The sequence below is a fragment of the Scardinius erythrophthalmus genome (genome assembly GCF_964197995.2).
Source record: "Scardinius erythrophthalmus genome assembly, chromosome: 9".
NCBI classification, from domain to species: domain Eukaryota; kingdom Metazoa; phylum Chordata; class Actinopteri; order Cypriniformes; family Leuciscidae; genus Scardinius; species Scardinius erythrophthalmus.
The window spans coordinates 27,864,719-27,883,646 of NC_138229.1; the positions used below are offsets into that span (position 1 = coordinate 27,864,719).

At 40.4% G+C, this 18,928-nt stretch overlaps 1 protein-coding gene across 1 annotated transcript in view; it reads left to right on the top strand.

The window, feature by feature from the left end:
* arhgap21b (Rho GTPase activating protein 21b) overlaps positions 1-18,928 on the top strand; it is a 67,345-nt gene that overhangs the window by 33,056 nt on the left and 15,361 nt on the right. Inside the window, exons 5-8 of the mRNA XM_081375421.1 lie at positions 36-128; positions 222-300; positions 391-445; positions 9,519-11,109. Of these exons, the coding sequence (XP_081231547.1) occupies positions 36-128; positions 222-300; positions 391-445; positions 9,519-11,109 (1,818 nt within the window). The remainder of the gene's footprint in view (positions 1-35; positions 129-221; positions 301-390; positions 446-9,518; positions 11,110-18,928) is intronic.

Here is an 18,928-nt window from a genome sequence, read left to right on the forward strand (position 1 = left end):
GCCACTCGTGACACTGCTGCTTTTGTTGTTGCCAGGGAGACCACGGAACAGACTGGAGCCCATGGACACGATCTTTGTGAAGCAGGTCAAAGAGGGAGGGCCCGCTCACAGCGCCGGACTCTGCACTGGTAATTACACCAGCACTTCTAATGTACAGCACATTGTTTCGTTTTGCTTATCGATGTCTGATCATCTAAAACCTGAAAATGGAACCTCAACAGGGGACAGGATCGTGAAAGTGAACAGCGAGAGCATCATTGGGAAGACGTACTCCCAGGTCATAGGGCTCATCCAGAACAGGTAAGAGTGTGTTATAATTCAGTTAGTTGTGTTATGATTCATATAGATGTGTCATGATTGTGGTCCTAAGTATTTTTTTCCCACTTCCAGTCATACATTTCTGGAGTTGTGTGTAATGCCAAAAGATGAAGATATACTACAGCTGGTAAGATTTTACTGTTTTTGTTTTTGTTTTAAAGTAGGCCCTAACTGAATTTTATTTTCAGATTTTCTGCGCTGACTTTGTTGTTGGAAACTTGTCTGGTTTGGAAACATGTTACTTACTTCAGAAAAATCTGGCCAGAATCTTCTGAATACATAATTTTAATGAGGTCTTTGTATGCATTATATTTTAAGTTTGCATTCAGTTGCACTTCTTCTATTCGCACCCATGGAAATTAAGGTTCTGACCCATTTCAGAGGAAGGAGGCGGGTTCCTCTCGCTCCTTAGGGTGCTGCTGTATCTGGGACTGCTAACCAGGACACTGCAGCCTGTCGTTCTCCAGCGAGCCTTAAACTGCCGCACCATCACAGCTGTCCTCAATTACACATAACTGTAGTGCAGTCATCACTTTATCTGCCCTGCATTCTCTTTGACACTCTCCATTACAGTCAAATTTCCATGCTGTGTTGCATTCCTGGGTCTCCTGACTCATGAATGGTGCCGTTGTTTTATCATACGTACCAAATACACTGTAGCATTAATCATGAACTTATTTCTGATATATTAGTTGTTTTCAGTTGCTGTGAACTTTTGAACATGTGCTATTTTCATAGGAAATTCAGAATTTGTAGAGGTGAAGAGCAGGATGTTCTCTGAGACAGGATGGAAGCTCTCGCTTCATGAAAGGCTGTTTGTGTTGAAGCAGCCGTTTAGTTGGGAGAGAGATGCCAGCTGGGGCCTGGCACATGGGCTCTCTCTCTCACACAGAGATCTAATACAGAACTGCTGTGCAGTATCAGGGCTCAATGCTAAGGATTTTTTTTCTACTGGCCTGGCTGTGCCAGTGTTTTACTCTACTTTTTTTTTTTTTTTTTTTTTTTTTTCTTTCTTCTTCTTGCCCAACCAAAATTTTCACTGGCTCCACCACAAAAAAAGTAATAAATTAAAAGTTCTTTTTTTTTTATTGTGTTTGACCCATGCAACCTTAATAAATAAGGTTATGACACCAAATTTCAGATACCAGCGAAATTTCACAATTCTCAATTCTAATTTTGATACCACTGCAAAAACTACTAGCCTGACTAATATAAATTTCAAATATTATTAAAGACCAGTAAACAGTCAGTAATAAAATAAGAAAAAATAATAGCAATAGCACAAAGATATACAATAGAACAAACATACAATTAAAATAAACACAGTGCTTTTCAGGATTATCAGGTACAGGTCTAACTGTAGTTTTCATGTAGAGAAATTGTATAAAGTAATCAAATTTAAAATAACATTGCATAGTCCTAACTGTATAAATTACTTGTAGATTGGTCCTTATTAAAGTTACAAAAGATATTCAGTCAAGAGCAGTGATTTTTTTTTTCTTTGTCCTTTATTGTTTGATTAACATTTAAGACACAGATGAAATCAATGATATGATTTGCTATGAATGAATGATTCAATGACAAAGATGGTGACTTTACAGAACCTACTGCTGGTGTTTAATCATTTCATATTTCTGTATTAAAAATCATGCCACCTTAAGCTGTCTGTAAATATACCTAAATGCCACTTCAGATGCAGCTTCTGTGCCACCTCTCAAAGATGGATTTTGTTGATACCATTTTCATTTGATTGGTAACTGCCATATAATTTTTTTATTACCCTAATTTAATTTGTAATTTAATAAAATGTTTTAAATAAATTTAAATGAAGAATTTAACAAACTATGACGCATACATGTAATTAGTTTGGAACAAAAACTGTCTTTACAAAAATAATATAATGCCCCTGGAAATCTGTTTAAAGGAGAACTCCGGTCAATTTTAACATTGAGCTCATTTTTTTGTAAATTTGGAGTGCTGTCAATACAGACAACAACGACAAAAATCGGTGTTGCCTACACAGTGTTATCCTGTTTTTAAAATTTGCACCCTTTTGACTTCAATGGGGCAAGTTTTAAACCTGCTTTTAGCCTCTTAACATCCTTGATGTGTCATTACAAGTGCCCAGCTAATGTGAGTGATTCCTTCAGAGTGAACACGGGTGAATCTGACTGCAGTAGATGTGAAAGATATTAAAAAAAATTGTTATTTCAGCCAGCGCACATACCTGTATTTACATCCTGTTTTCGGTCGAAGTCCATAGTAATCGATTGTCGAGTTCACACGCATAGGTTTAGTTACCTATGATCACGCGCGTGAACTCGACAATCGATTACTATGGACCTCGACCGAAAACAGGAAGAAAATACAGGTATGTGCGCTGGCTGAATAAACATCATTTTTATTCATATCTTTCACATCTACTGCAGTCAGATTCACCCGTGTTCACTCTGAAGGAATCACTCACATTAGCTGTGCACTTGTAATGACACATCAAGGATGTTAAGAGGCTAAAAGCTGGTTTAAAACTTGCCCCATTGAAGTCAACAGGGTGCAAATTTTAAAAAGAGGATAACACGGTGTTGGCAACACCGATTTTTGTCGTTGTTCTCTGTATTGACTGCACCTCAAATTTACAAAAAAATTAGCTCAATGTTAAAATTGACCGGAGTTCTCCTTTAAGGGGGCAGATGTTACCCTGTAATGGGAATGTTAATATTGATATTATTGATCAGAAGGTGCTTTTCAATTTTTGAATGCTCATAAAAAATGTAAGCATAGAGCCCTGATAAATATATTTTAATATAATAATGTTGACTACAAAAGAGCTTCTTAAAGATTCTTTTAAAAGATTCTCGTTTTGTGTTCCATGTGTTTGTAAATGATGATAGATTTTTTTTTGTAAATAAGGAACATGACTAAATGATGACTTTAAACATTGAATTTTTAACACTTTTTTTGGGGGGGGGGGGATAAAATGCATGTTTTTTTAGGCTATGTTCAGTGGAATAGAATGGAAACATGGGACTTATCCAGGTTCATTCGGATCACTGACCATTGTTCTAACTATTTTGTGTGAATAATCACCCAATGTCCTGTTTCTCTGTTTTATTCTGAGTCTGTTCTGTACTTTCTAATTCTGTCCACAGTTTCGCTCTTCTCAGTGAGCACACTCAGTCCGGCACTCATTTGTTTGCCCTTTAGATTAACTTTTAATGCATGCCATTTACTGCTGTAAGCATCGTTTGAACTCTCTGGCAGCAGGCATCTGTATTTCTTAAAGCACCTCTGCTGTTTCATGTGTAGGGTGTAGTGGAATCACAGTGATGATCTGAATTACAGAAGAAAAAACACTTATTAATGAAATAAGATTTTCTCATTATAACACTCAAAACATGTTAATATCTTAAGTATGAAATGAGAGAATCTTGTAGGATTTTTTTTTTTTTTTTTCAGTTTTCCAGTTAAAATGTCACATGTGGGAAGTTGGACTTCTGCTTTCATACATTAAACTTGGTAAATTTTCCAGTAAATGTAGCACATATGCTGTTCTCAAGCACATTTACACATAAACTGCGATGTCGATCATCGGAAATGACATTTAAAATGCTGCATCATTTTCTTCATCAACCTGGATGAAATGCACTTTAGTTGCACTACCTGTACAATTTGACAACGTTTTTTTAATTTGTTTTATTTTACTTCTGAGTGGCAGGCATAAAGGATTAGTTCACTTTAAAATGAAAATTAGCCCATGATTTACTCACCTTCAAGCAATTCTAGGTGTATACAGTGAGGAAAATAACTATTTGTACACCCTGCTATTTTGCAAGTTCTCCCACTTGGAAATCATGGAGCGGTCTGAAATTGTCATCGTAGGTGCATGTCCACTGTGAGAGACATAATCTAAAAAAAAAAAATCCAGAAATTTTTTAACTATTTATTTGTATGATACAGCTGCAAATAAGTATTTGAACACCTGAGAAAATCAATGTTAATATTTGGTACAGTAGCCTTTGTTTGCAATTACAGAGGTCAAACGTTTCCTGTAGTTTTTCACCAGGTTTGCACACACTGCAGGAGGGATTTTGGCCCACTCCTTCACACAGATCTTCTCTAGATCAGTCAGGTTTCTGGGCTGTCGCTGAGAAACACAGAGTTTGAGCTCCCTCTAAAGATTCTCTATTGGGTTTAGGTCTGGAGACTGGCTAGGCCACGCCAGAACCTTGATATGCTTCTCACAGAGCCACTCCTTCGTTATCCTGGCTGTGTGCTTCGGGTCATTGTCATGTTGGAAGACCCAGCCTCGACCCATCTTTAATTCTCTAACTGAGGGAAGGAGGTTGTTCCCCAAAATCTTGCAATACATGGCCCCGGTCATCCTCTCCTTAATACAGTGCAGTCACCCTGTCCCATGTGCAGAAAAACACCCCCAAAGCATGAGGTGTTCTTGGGATGGTACTCATCATTCTTCTTCCTCCAAACACGTTTAGTGGTATTATGACCAAAAAGTTCTATTTTGGTCTCATCTGACCACATGACTTTCTCCCATGACTCCTCTGGATCATCCAAATGGTCATTGGCAAACTTAAGACGGGCCTTGACATGTGCTGGTTTAAGCAGGGGAACCTTCCGTGCCATGCATGATTTCAAACCATGATGTCTTAAGGCCTGTTCACACCGGGACGAATTTTGCGCGCGATATTCGCTGACGTTTAACGCCTCGTGACTAAACAAAGGGTGCCAATGTGAGTGTGCACACCGACTCGAAAAACGCCACGCGTAAAAGCGTCATTTTTTAAAAAACGCCTCAGGTTCGTTTTTTTTGTTTGACGCACTGCGTCAAAAACTATCCGACCAATGAGATTGGTGCTTTTGCTCACGTGTCTGGAGCTTCTGAAGTTACAGTAAAACACAACTTGGGGGCGCTCAAACACAAAACGGTCTTGCCGAGCACACATGTGTAAAGGCGAAGAAGATATACGCCGAGTAGCATCTAAACACTGCCGGGAAGAAATAAGACGAAGAAGATGCAAGGCAAGATGAATGTAGAGCTGCTGGTCTCGTTGGTGTCGGAACATAAAGAACTATGACAAACGCGACAGCGACTACAAAAATCTTGATAAAAGAGAACTGTTATGGAGTGGTATTAAGCGCCATCTAATGTCAGGGAATGAATTTGCATGTTCACTCGGCTCATCGTCAGCGAAAATCGCTTGGGTGTGAACACAAAAAACGCGCTGAAAAACGCTGGCGAATAATGCGCGCCGATATTCGTCCCGGTGTGTACGGGCTTTTAGTGTATTACCAACAGTAAGCTTGGAAACGGTGGTCCCAGCTCTTTTCAGGTCAATGACCAGCTCCTCCCGTGTAGTTCTGGGCTGATTTCTCACCTTTCTTAGGATGATTGAGACCCCACGAGGTGAGATCTTGCATGGAGCCCCAGTCCGAGGGAGATTGACAGTCATGTTTAGCTTCTTCCATTTTCTAATGATTGCTCCAACAGTGGACCTTTTTTCACCAAGCTGCTTGCACCAATTTCCCCATAGCCCTTTCCAGCCTTGTGGAGGTGTACAATTTTGTCTCTAGTGTCTTTGGACAGCTCTTTGGTCTTAGCCATGTTAGTAGTTGGATTCTTACTGATTCTATGGGGTGGACAGGTGTCTTTATGCAGCTAACGACCTCAAACAGGTGCATCTAATTTAGGATAATAAATGGAGTGGAGGTGGACATTTTAAAGGCAGACTAACAGGTCTTTGAGGGTCAGAATTCTAGCTGATAGACAGGTGTTCAAATACTTATTTGCAGCTGTATCATACAAATAAATAGTTAAAAAATCATATATTGTGATTTCTGGATTTTTTTTTTTTTAGATTATGTCTCTCATAGTGGACATGCACCTACGATGACAATTTCAGACCCCTCCATGATTTCCAAGTGGGAGAACTTGCAAAATAGCAGGGTGTTCAAATACTTATTTTCCTCACTGTATGATTTCTTTCAGACAAATGCAATCGGAGTTATATAAAAAAATATCACGGCTCTTCCAAGTTTTATAATGGCAGTGGATTGCTACCAACAGATTGAAAGCTCAAAAACATGCATCCATCCGTCATAAACGAACACCAAACGGCTCCTGTGGGTTAATAAAGGCCTTCTGAAGCAAAATGATGAGTTTATGTAAGAAAAATATTCATGTTTAACACGTTACAAAGTAAAATTCTAGCTTCCGGCCAAATGGCTGTACGCAGTCTACTTGCGCAACTTATGCAATTTATGACGTCAGAAGTAGCGTAGTGCATCATGGCGTAGCGTAAATATCAGCATTGCGTCGCATTTCTCGCATAAGTTGTGCTTTAAACTTAAGTGGAATCCGTATGTTTGTTTACTTTAAAGTATTAAATATAGAATTATATACAATTTTAAATAGACTAACTCATCGTTTTAGTTCAGAAGGCCTATATTAACCCACTGGAGCCGTTTGGAGTTTGTTTACGATGGATAGATGCACGTTTTTGAGCTTCAATCTGTTGGTTGCAATCCACTGCAATTATAAAACTTGAAAGAGCCAGGATATTTTTTAATATAACTCCGATTGTATTCGTCTGACAGAAGAAAGTCATATACACCTAGGTACCATTCCGGGCATTATTAGTGGGGTAATTTACGAGATACATCCTTGGATCCGTTAGCGCCTGCACTAAGCCATTCGGCTGATTTCTCTAAATAAGCTCTAACTTTAATAATGTTCGACCAAGGAAAAAAAGGCTTCTGGAGGGGTGTTTGGTTCGAGGTCATGATGCAAAGGACCCTAGGTTGATTTTACTCCGAACCATCCCTTTAAGCCTGTTTGTATTCCAATTAAGATTTTTTGAAATGCAAAACTGATAATTTTATCCCCAAATTGTCATTACCAGAATTCAGCCAGGCAATTCCCATTCTCATTCCCATTCCCATTCCCATTCTCAGTGAAGCTCATTAGATTCTCATAACCGTAATACAATGTGAGCAGATTGAAGGATAATATGTCATAAAATGTCATAAGTAAATATTAATTGTCCTAAAAATAGGTTTTTATTTCTTCAAGCAAAATATAATTTACCTTGTTTTTGGAGTGAAATATGACCTGGATATGTACTTGACAAGTTTTCGATCATTTTCCTCATCTCTCTCCTTACCACCTCTGTTATAATTCCTTTCCATACTTTGTTGCTGCACAGCTGTTGCCGTGGTAGTGTTTTACTCTCGCTTTAAGCAGTGTTGCAAGGAAATGCTGTGGTCTGTCTAAACAGGGTTTTCAGCTGGGTGGAGGAATAATCCATTTGAGGTCACTGGTGACATTAGTCAAAGTAACCGAGTTGATCATTAGAGATGTGAAAGGATGCTACGGTGGGAAGTGGCTTACGGATTTCAGTGAGAGAAAGAGAGACAGGAAGAGACAGAAAAGATGAGATTAGATCAGCTGGAGTCAGCTGACTGCTCTGTGTTGTAGACCGTCTATCTGAAATAGGCGCGAGTCAGCGAGAGAGAAAACGGGGAAGGGAGGGGGAAGCTGTACCATCTGAGCTGAATCTATAATCAAGCATCTGCCTCCGACATGTGAATGGTTACAGCTTTCCAGCGAGAGTAAGGGAGGGAGTGAGCAAGTGGACGCGTTAGCTGGGAGGGAGGGTGGGAGCGTGTGTGCGTGTAATCACGGAGTAATCTGCCTGCGGATGGATGGAGAGGGGAGAAATGGAGAGCCGACCGCTACTACGCGAGGCAGGCACCTCAGCCCCCACCTCGATTGGGAGCGACGAGGACAAGCAGGTGGCATCGCTAACGTGACAGTCTTCCCACAGCATCCCTCCACCTTCCCACGATCCCTCCTCACTGGCAGCGCTGCAGCTCCTGTGCATTTTTTTGCGCTCTGTACAAAGATATTTACTGTGAAAGTGGCTGTCAGTACGTGGACTTGATTCTTCTGGTTTTGACCACCTTTAATGTATGCTGGTCTTTTACTTTCCCTCCCTTTCTCTTTTTTTCCTACGTGGGTTTGTGATGTAATGGCTGCAATTTTCGCAGGGAATCACTAGTCTGGTAAGCAGATCAATGCTACATTCATTTTGATTGTTGTTTTTTCATTTATAAATGTCATGCATGTCATTGTATTCCAGTTGGTTGTTGATTTCCTGTCCCTTGTCATTTTCATATGACTGTCATGATGTTTCTGATAATGTGTAGCATAGTACAGCGTAGTTTGTGGAATGTCTTGATCATAGTAGCCAAGGGATTGTGTGACCTGTTTGATTTAGGCGTGTGGGTAGTTCTCCGATATATCCAGCAAGCATATTTGCTATGCCTCGCCCCTTTTTTCTCATTTCTCTCTTTTCCTATTATGAACTTTGGCCTTTTTTAACAAGGCATCTGTGGCATGAAAGGAGGGGCGAAGTTCCCTACTACTGATATCAGATTCAGTTTGTATTGTTATGCAAAAGGTATGTAACTCTGTATGATGGGTTGAAAGTCCATTCTACATGACTTGCCGTGATGTTTTGGAAGCCAACATATCCGACTAAGAAAAACAATATGGAGCTTGGTATTTGTTTTCAATCTGACATTCATCAAGCTGAAGTCTTGTGATAGTAGTTTACCTTGAACTCTGGATTTTGACATGATTACGGAGGTCAGATTTAGTGCCATTGCTAACCAGGGCAATCGTTCACCTCTGGCTTCAGTGTCGCTTCGGTCACGTGTGGTGACCCGAACGGTGGGTAACCACTTTCTTGTTACTCTGAATTGCTATTATTGTTATTTTAGGCTGCCTGGTGCTTCCTTTGGATATATGTCTTTGTGTGAAATGGAGACTGGTCTTTCTTACCATAATACAATTTAAAGGGAAGGCATTACCTGTTTGCTCCCAGTTGAGATCAGATCACATCTGTTTTTTTACAGTCATACACAACAGAAACTGTAGTTTAGTCAAATTGATTGCTATAGGTGTATTTTTGTTCAGCTTTGGATATTATTATTATTGTAGAGTTCTCAAGCACTTGGCACACCAGAGTATAGCTCACACTTCTGACCTGTCAAACTCCCACACACAAATGTAATGCTGTCTACCCACACAGAGAGAACCGTTGTAGGAAATCATCATGAATTTCAAGTTTTCTCTAATATTGTGGATACTATTAAAATTTACCTGATTCTTTCTTCCACAGGCCTATTCCCAAGATGCCTACCTTAAGGGTCATGATGCATACAGTGGAAATGCCCGCCATATTCCGCAGCCACCCCCTATATGTTACCCTCGAGTAGACTGTAAGCCCCCGGGGATGGCCCAGGCCACTGAGACATTAGCCCCGGGGGTTGTACCATCTGATCTAGGATATCGTGTGGAGATACCAGTACCTCCCTCCCCTCCACCACCCATTCCAAAGACACAGACTGCGGTATGTGTGTGCAATGAAAGTGTTCGGACAGTGGTGTTACCTCCTGATGTTCCCATGGGCCGTATGGTTCCGGGTCATAGGGGGGACTATGGTCTAGTAGGCCCAGATCCAATGCTGATTAGAGCCAGACCTGGTACAGTGTCTGGTGGTCGTCCGCCATACCTTCACCCTCGCAAAGCTGACATGTTCCCTTCAGGTTACCATGGCGATCATTTTGCCATTCCACCTACACACTATGTGCCTGCTCCCTCCATCAACTCCCCTGCTACCCACCAGAACATTGATTGGCGTACTTACCAGACATACCGGGAATATATCGATAATAAAGGTCTTCACACTTACAGTCGGACTATTCAAGAGCGTTTAGACAGCCTGCGGACTGCATCACAAAGTGTCCATGGTGGCCCTCACTGTGGACCCCAACCTGGATGGGGCAATAAGTTACGCCGCAGAAGCACGTCTCATGAGCGGGCTTACCACGGCCCGTCTGTGCTTCCTCCACGCAGCGCTTCACAAGATCGGATGAGTGGGGCGGAGAGAGCAGCCCAAGCCAGGGACTGGCCTCCTCGTAGTGTGTCCTCTGACGGCCTCATGCGGAAGCCCCGCATTCATTCGTCAGACTATGTAGAACATGAACTAGTTTCTGCCGCACCATGGGCCGCTGTGGATAGGCCGCTGTATGGCAGAGTAGACCAGAGGAGTCGTCCTAGTAGACAGTCTCTCCCACCACGGGCGGTCCTTTATCGTCCCCCAACAGGGTATGGTATGAACATCAGGGGTGTTGCTGGCTCCCATATGCACAGTTCCAGAACGGACATCCCACCCACTGCTGGTTTTACAGAGCGACCTCGTAATGGAGTAAACCAGGCCAAAGAGCCTCCTTCCAAAGACCAAAGCGGAACTGTTGTTGGAAATCGTATTTCTAATTCTGCATCAAACCAATCAAGAACTAGGGCTGAAAACATGCAGAACCCAGAAACTGGGAAAGAGAATCCAGTGGGATATAGGTCGGCATCTTACTCGACTCCGCCTCCTCAGAGGCCACAGGGTGGGGCATCAGCTCAGAGAACTCATTCACGGGATGTCAAGGGCTTACCGGTAAATGGGTCCAGTTCTGTAGAAGGTGTAGTCCTCCGAGAGAAGCCCCCAACAGGGAAGGGGACCCCACAACCGCTCCGCCATCCCTCATACATCCTTGCAGTGAATGACACGGATGGGTCTGAGCCGGCAGGGGGTGGTGTCTGCTGGTTGCCCAACGATGCGCGCCGGGAGATGCACATGCAGAGACTGGGGGAGCGGCTTGACTCCTCCTTCTGCTCCAGTAATCTGGACGAATCACTTGACTCCATTCCCTTCATCGGTAAGTGCACTCATTGTAACCATAGCAACGCTAACCTGCCAACATTCTTGAGCCAGCAGTAGGGATTGTTTTAGAGCTACAGCAGATATTTTTTATGTGTAGACTTTAATGTATTTTGCAATTATTTTTTTTATATACAATTAATGTGATCAGTGCTTTTCTGTGTTGTAAATGCTCCAGTACCTTATGCGATCTCAAACTGTGACCTTTCATAATCACAAATCCCGACCCCATGTGTCCAGACAGAGGATTATCATAGCCAAATTTTGCTTTGTATTGTTTATCAAACTCTCAAAGCTTGAGGAGTCAGGGTGATTTTGCAGGAGGTGCAATTCCAGGCCTATGAGTGTGTTTGGGAGTGACTGAAATAGAGTGAGAGTGACTGTGTGTGAGTCATGGTGTTGTTCAGGGAGGAAGTGGCCTTCCCTCGTACTCTAATGCCTGAGGATAGGTCTAGAATATTGAGTGGTAGTCGAGCTGCGCTCTGTCACATTTCATCTTTGATGCTTTGGTGTTTTTTGCACTAGCCTTTTGATATTAAGCATACTGTTAGTGTCTAAAATCTTTATTGCTTATTTTCCATACTGCTTACACATTTGGGTGAGAATTTTGAAAGTGAGAAGGTAAATAAATAGTGGTAGCAGTGTTAATGGTATGATATTCCCATTAGTGCTGGAGATTATATAGAAAATTATCTATAATTGTTCTATAAAATCTATAAAAATGTTCCCGGCAAAAAAGTTTGAGCAACATTGTGAATATTGCAAAAATTATAATGTGCTTTTCATTTCCCCATTGAATTTCCTAAGTAGACTTATTTCGCTCTCCCTCTCATGACTTCAGTAGAAAAATAGTGTTGGTAAGTTTAAACTAGAGCTGCTCGATTAATCATTAAAAGATATCGTTATCATTAATATCATTATAAGATACCTGAACATTCAAATCTGTGTTGGCTGCAAGTGAAATATTTATGAGTGAGTAATTGAATCATTCCTTCAAATGGATTTATTTTAAATAATTCATTCAAATTAACGAAACATTTTTAGTTAGACTGCAGCAATGAACATTTTGCCAGAACCTCTAGTAAATTGTTTTATTTGTCATGATCTCTATTTTAATTTTTTTTGTGTGTGATTCTCAATTTATCCAGAATCTTGCAGATTTTCCCTCTTTTGTTAATCGCTAATTCAAAAGCGAAAGTAAAAATGCGCACGGCCGCACTGGCATTCATAACAGTGCGGAGCAGAGTGAGCGTTTTCAATTCATTCCTATGGAAGTTGAGAACGACAAAAATGCAATGACAAACTCGCTTAAATAGGCGCTTAATTTCGCTTTGAAACCAAATCTTCCGCCATTGTCTTGTCAGTCAAGAGTGAGGTGAAATGGCCAAAGTGAGGTGAAATATGATAACTGCTGCTAATTTGTGCTGCGACTCTTTGTTCAGCTCATGCTGCATTGAGCAGACACGTTCCGTTTTTAATTGTAGTGTCTGTTCTCTAACTGAACTAAATTATTTTTATTACTATAACAAATCTAAGCGACGTTGGGGGCGGTGCCGTGGTGGGCAATTGATGTAACTGGTCATACCTACTATCACAGCAAGCAAATACACAGCAAATATATACATCAACAATTAATCATACATACAGGTTGTTATTCTGAGGATCAAGTTGGTCCAAATAAAGTGGGTACTGTCATAATATGGTAATTGTTTTAACGATGTGCTATTTGACATTATCGAGTATAGCCTATCCCTCACTCACACCCAGAGAGTGCATGCATACTCTACGTGATGTAGTCTTGTAGATTAGACTAGTGCGGGTGCACATTTAGAGTGCATGCTTTTACTGTGTGATTTAGTCTTTATTTATATCATTTAGTAATAAATACCACAAGAGTGCAGTTTCTATCCAAATAACAAATGTGATAGGCTATTGATTTTATACAAGTTTAATAAACAAGAAGATAATATTAAGTGACTTACATTTTAGACACCATATTGCCTGTTTTTGCTCTCGCCAACGAAAATAGTTCAAAACAAAGCCACACACGGCAGTGTTTCCTTACTGAGGGAATCAGCTTTTTGAATGAATCAGTTGACTAGGATAGATTAAGATAGTCAAATGCTTCTTTCTTTGAATGAATCAACCATTTGAATGAATCAACCATTTGAATGAATCGGTTGAATCGCAATGATTTGCTCATTAACAATGACTTGCTGCCACCTACTGGCGGTATCTTTTCTTGTTTTAAATAGTTTTAAATATCAGTCTGAGACTGGAATTCCTGACGACTCATTTAGGTGGTTCAGAGTTGATTCTTTCTTTTGGGAGACAGTAGCTAAGTTAAAATGCCTGGCAAGATAGAATTTGCAAGATAACGTCTATATAGCAATAATAAATAGTATGTGTATTTTCTTAATTTCTCTAGTACCGACAGCCGAACCGGTAATGGAGCTTATTGATACTGCTGTCTTTCATAATTTAGCCCCCGGGGCCTGTTTAATACTAGGTTTCGGTACCCATCCCTAGCCGGTGCCTCTGGGTTAAAGGGTTAATTCACCAAAAAATGTAGGACTCGCCCAAAAATTGAGCGGTTTAGTCCACATTTGGAAGAGACACGATCGCTTTAATTGATGAACAGATTGAATTTAGGCTTTTATTCACATATAGAATTGATCAGCGAACATAAACAACAATAACAAGTTCAACAATACATGCTTGACATGCAAGAATAAACCTTATTGGTTCTTGAGGAAGCTCAAACGTAACACACAAGAACGAACATCATTGGTTCTCACACGTCAAGCAAGCTTGAGTTTCCATTTACCATAACTTATATGTGAGTTGAATGTTTTTGTGAATAAAAGCCTAAATTGAATCTGTTCAGCGTATAAAGCGATCGTGTCTCTTCAGAAAACTAGACTTATCAACTCAATTCAAATGGATTAGTTTTACGATCTCTTTTTGAATTGTTTTAATGAAATCATTTTTGGGTGAACTATCCCATTAAGTTAAACGTCATGCAGTAAGCGCAGTTCTAGCTTCCACACTCCGCACTTGGAGATGTGCATAATAATCACGCACATTTATCTAGTTTAAAGTTGCCATGCATAGTGGCAAACGTTAGGCTATTACTTGCATGTTTCAAATTAGTCATATTTAAGGTTGATGAATGATAGGCAAACTTTTGGATTTCCTTTTCGACATATTGTAATTACCACATGGACCAGCTGTGTTAACAATCTGTCCGCCATGGACTACGTGACTTCCTATGGAGTTAAAAACGGTAGTTTTTATTAACTAATTAATTTTAACTATTTAAAATTTCGTCAGCTAAGCCTCTTATCATCGACTATTATGGGGGCAGCCCTATAGTGATAAAGTTTGGTAAATCAGTTTTGGATAGAAATGCACGGTTGGGCATGAGTGTATGCAGTATATTTTAGTTTATTTATTTTAGTTTATATTTTTATTTTAGGTTTAGTTTTTTCGAGTTTGAAATACTTTGTCCTGTCTTAACTCAATATTTACAGATAACTAAGTCACTCCTCTGTTGGTTGACATCCCGAAGAGTTGTAAACACTATGACCCTGTGGCATTTCAACACATTGCTCAGTTTGTTTGACTTCTTGATCAACCACTGGCATGGCAAGGCCCAAACCTCAGATTCTTCATAAGTTGCTTTGGATAAAAGTATCTGTTAAAGGAATGTAGAGGATGGTTGCCACCTATTTCATCCACAAAAAAAGACAAAAAAAAAAAAAAAACCTGCCTACCATCCCATTAGATGAAGCTAGGTGATTGCTGATAGCATTAGGGTTCTTGTGTCTTGGAGTGAAGCGATCTGTAGGCTATGCTAGAGTTCTTCGGCTAGGCATGAAGAGTGTTTTGCATACCTTCCCCTTGGCCCTCTTTGAGACGCTGGAGGATGCAGGAACTAGGGCAGTTACTTTAATTTTAGCTGCTCCAGCCCTCTGGCAGCACAGAACAGCTTTGTACTCCAACCTTTTTTGGCTGAGACCTGCAGAGAAGCTCAAAAGTTTTCAGTGCTCTCAAAAACAGGACATGTCAAATTGTAAGATGAATAAAACTGTCCTCGTTCCTAGAAAAAGTTTATGCAGCAGGGTCTCTGCATTAATGTTTGTCTGGGACAAGTGGATTTTTTTGAAGGGGCAAGTGAAGAGAATTTTACTTGCCCTTCCGGTCAAGTAGCCTGATTAAAACTAACCAAAATGCGAGAATGATTCTGATTTTATTACATTTAGTGTAAGTGGCGATTAATAGTGGAAAATAGTATGTATTGACGGTAACAAGGTTGTGCTGTTGAGGCTCGTGCAGCCTCTCGAGGAGAAATCTAAACAAATGAGACTCTGTTAACATGATACTGTGGTTTTTATATTTATATACAGTGAGGAAAATAAGTATTTGAACACCCTGCTATTTTGCAAGTTCTCCCACTTGGAAATCATGGAGGGGTCTGAAATTGTCATCGTAGGTGCATGTCCACTGTGAGAGACATAATCTAAAAAAAAAAAAAATCCAGAAATCACAATATATGATTTTTTAACTATTTATTTGTATGATACAGCTGCAAATAAGTATTTGAACACCTGTCTATCAGCTAGAATTCTGACCCTCAAAGACCTGTTAGTCTGCCTTTAAAATGTCCACCTCCACTCCATTTATTATCCTAAATTAGATGCACCTGTTTGAGGTCGTTAGCTGCATAAAGACACCTGTCCACCCCATTCAATCAGTAAGAATCCAACTACTAACATGGCCAAGACCAAAGAGCTGTCCAAAGACACTAGAGACAAAATTGTACACCTCCACAAGGCTGGCAAGGGCTACGGGGAAATTGCCAAGCAGCTTGGTGAAAAAAGGTCCACTGTTGGAGCAAACTTTAGAAAATGGAAGAAGCTAAACATGACTGTCAATCTCCCTCGGACTGAGGCTCCATGCAAGATCTCACCTCTTGGGGTCTCAATGATCCTAAGAAAGGTGAGAAATCAGCCCAGAACTACACGGGAGGAGCTGGTCAATGACCTGAAAAGAGCTGGGACCACCGTTTCCAAGGTTACTGTTGGTAATACACTAAGACGTCATGGTTTGAAATCATGCATGGCACGGAAGGTTACCCTGCTTAAAGTGTAAGTTGCAGGTTAACCACCACAACCAATTAATGTGTAAATTAAGTGCTCAATATGTATATATGTAAACATTTCTGTCTTAAAATGCGTTAAAATAACATTTATTGGGGTTTCTTCAAGGTAGCGCGTTTTTACAGCAACTGGGTGATGACGTCATAGAAGGAAGTTGCAACCATACTCCGCTAGACTCCTACTGTTTGTGGCTCGATTATGGAGAACGACTGGGAGACTGAGGAGGTGGGAAACTAGCGTTGTCAAAGTACCGGTACTTCGGTACTGAAAATGTGACGTTACCAGCATTTCTGTAGTACCGGGTATATTCGGTACCCAGTAATAGGCAGCTGCGTTAAGTCGCTTCCATGTTTATCTAAGCACGGGACTCCAGACTAACTTTTATTACTATGAGCAGTTGAGCACTGTAGCCGATATATACCACGAGTGTCTGTGTATATTAAACTGCAGAAATACTATTTAAATATTAACATTGCATGTTCTTTGTCTCTGTGTGAATGAATGGCGCAGACGCGCGGTGTCATTTACCTCACACACACACACACACACACACTGAAGCACGAGTGATGCGCGCGCTGTTTTCAGTCTAGCTGCTGCCACTCACGATATGATGACATGATGAAATTCATCTCCAGAGCCACTCTGAGTCATTTTACTGTTTCATTTGAGAAAAACTATCGTCATATCATACACACACAGAAACTCAAAGGTCTTCACGGCAACCCGTCAAAATAAAAGTTCGGTTTAACTTTGCGTGCATGCTGCCTGAACCTGTTTGTTTTGCGAATAGCTTGCTCTCATTTCAGGCGGGATCACGGTCCTCTTGAAGCCAGCACACGATTATGTTTACAATTGAGTTATTTCAATATAACTGCTAGCCTACTTGCCATTAGACTACAGTGACTCTAGGCTTGGAGTTCCTCTTATGACGTCACGCCTAGCCTAGTGGAAGGGAGAGGGAGTGCTTAAAACCACTAAAAAGTACCAACTTTTCATATTATATTCAGCATTTTGGTATGAAAAACATACAAAACAGTGGTGGGCGGTTCTTATATTTGTTTATTGCATTTTCTTCGTGAAAAATTTTACCTGCAACTTACACTTTAAACCAGCACATGTCAAGGCCCGTCTTAAGTTTGCCAATGACCATTTGGATGATCCAGAGGAGTCATGGGAGAAAGTCATGTGGTCAGATGAGACCAAAATAGAACTTTTTGGTCATAATTCCACTAAACGTGTTTGGAGGAAGAAGAATGATGAGTACCATCCCTACTGTGAAGCATGGGGGTGGTAGCATCATGCTTTGGGGGTGTTTTTCTGCACATGGGACAGGGCGACTGCACTGTATTAAGGAGAGGATGACCGGGGCCATGTATTGCGAGATTTTGGGGAACAACCTCCTTCCCTCAGTTAGAGCATTGAAGATGGGTCGAGGCTGGGTCTTCCAACATGACAATGACCCGAAGCACACAGCCAGGATAACCAAGGAGTGGCTCTGTAAGAAGCATATCAAGGTTCTGGCGTGGCCTAGTCGGTCTCCAGACCTAAACCCAATAGAGAATCTTTGGAGGGAGCTCAAACTCCGTGTTTTTCAGCGACAGCCCAGAAACCTGACTGATCTAGAGAAGATCTGTGTGGAGGAGTGGGCCAGAATCCCTCCTGCAGTGTGTGCAAACCTGGTGAAAAACTACAGGAAACGTTTGACCTCTGTAATTGCAAACAAAGGCTACTGTACCAAATATTAACATTGATTTTCTCAGGTGTTCAAATACTTATTTGCAGCTGTATCATACAAATAAATAGTTAAAAAAATCATACATTGTGATTTCTGGATTTTTTTTGTTTCGATTGTCTCTCACAGTGGACATGCACCTACGATGACAATTTCAGACCCCTCCATGATTTCTAAGTGGGAGAACTTGCAAAATAGCAGGGTGTTCAAATACTTATTTTCCTCACTGTATATATTTATATGACATATTTATTGACTCAGTTATGCAACATCACATGACCAAGACTGCTGTTTTTCTGAATACCATCATGCTTGAAAACACTGATTTCATACAACAGTTCAATAAACAAGTGGTTTAATATTAAGGCACTTACATTTTTGACACAATATCGACACTTTTTGTTCTATTTCAGCAGCGAAAATAGTTCCAAACAAAGATCACAGCAGAACCATAGCGCATCTCACAGCAACACTGTGTTTGATTACTTAATGATTCAGCGTTTTAAACTAATCGATTGAGTCAAATATTCAATGACCCATTCATAAACAACTGCCTCATTCTTGAATGAATCTGTTGTTTGAACAAATTGTTTGAATGAATGACTCAATGGCTCACTCATTGAAATGGTCACTTGCCTCCACCTATTAGTATCACCCCCCCCCCCCCCCCCCAAAAAACAAACAAAAACAAAATCTTATTTGTATATTCAAAAAATATTTAAAACAATCTCATTACATTATTTAATACTGTTGTGATTTTCAGTGTAAATTATTTAATTTGGTGACAGCCCTAATAGTGTCTTAATATTTTAATTGAATTTATTGATCAAAATTAGGAATTTGAAAAGAAAGATGAAGCATACATTCAATATGATTAGGAAAAAAACGCCCCTTTTGAAGGTAAAAAAATATTACCTCGGGGT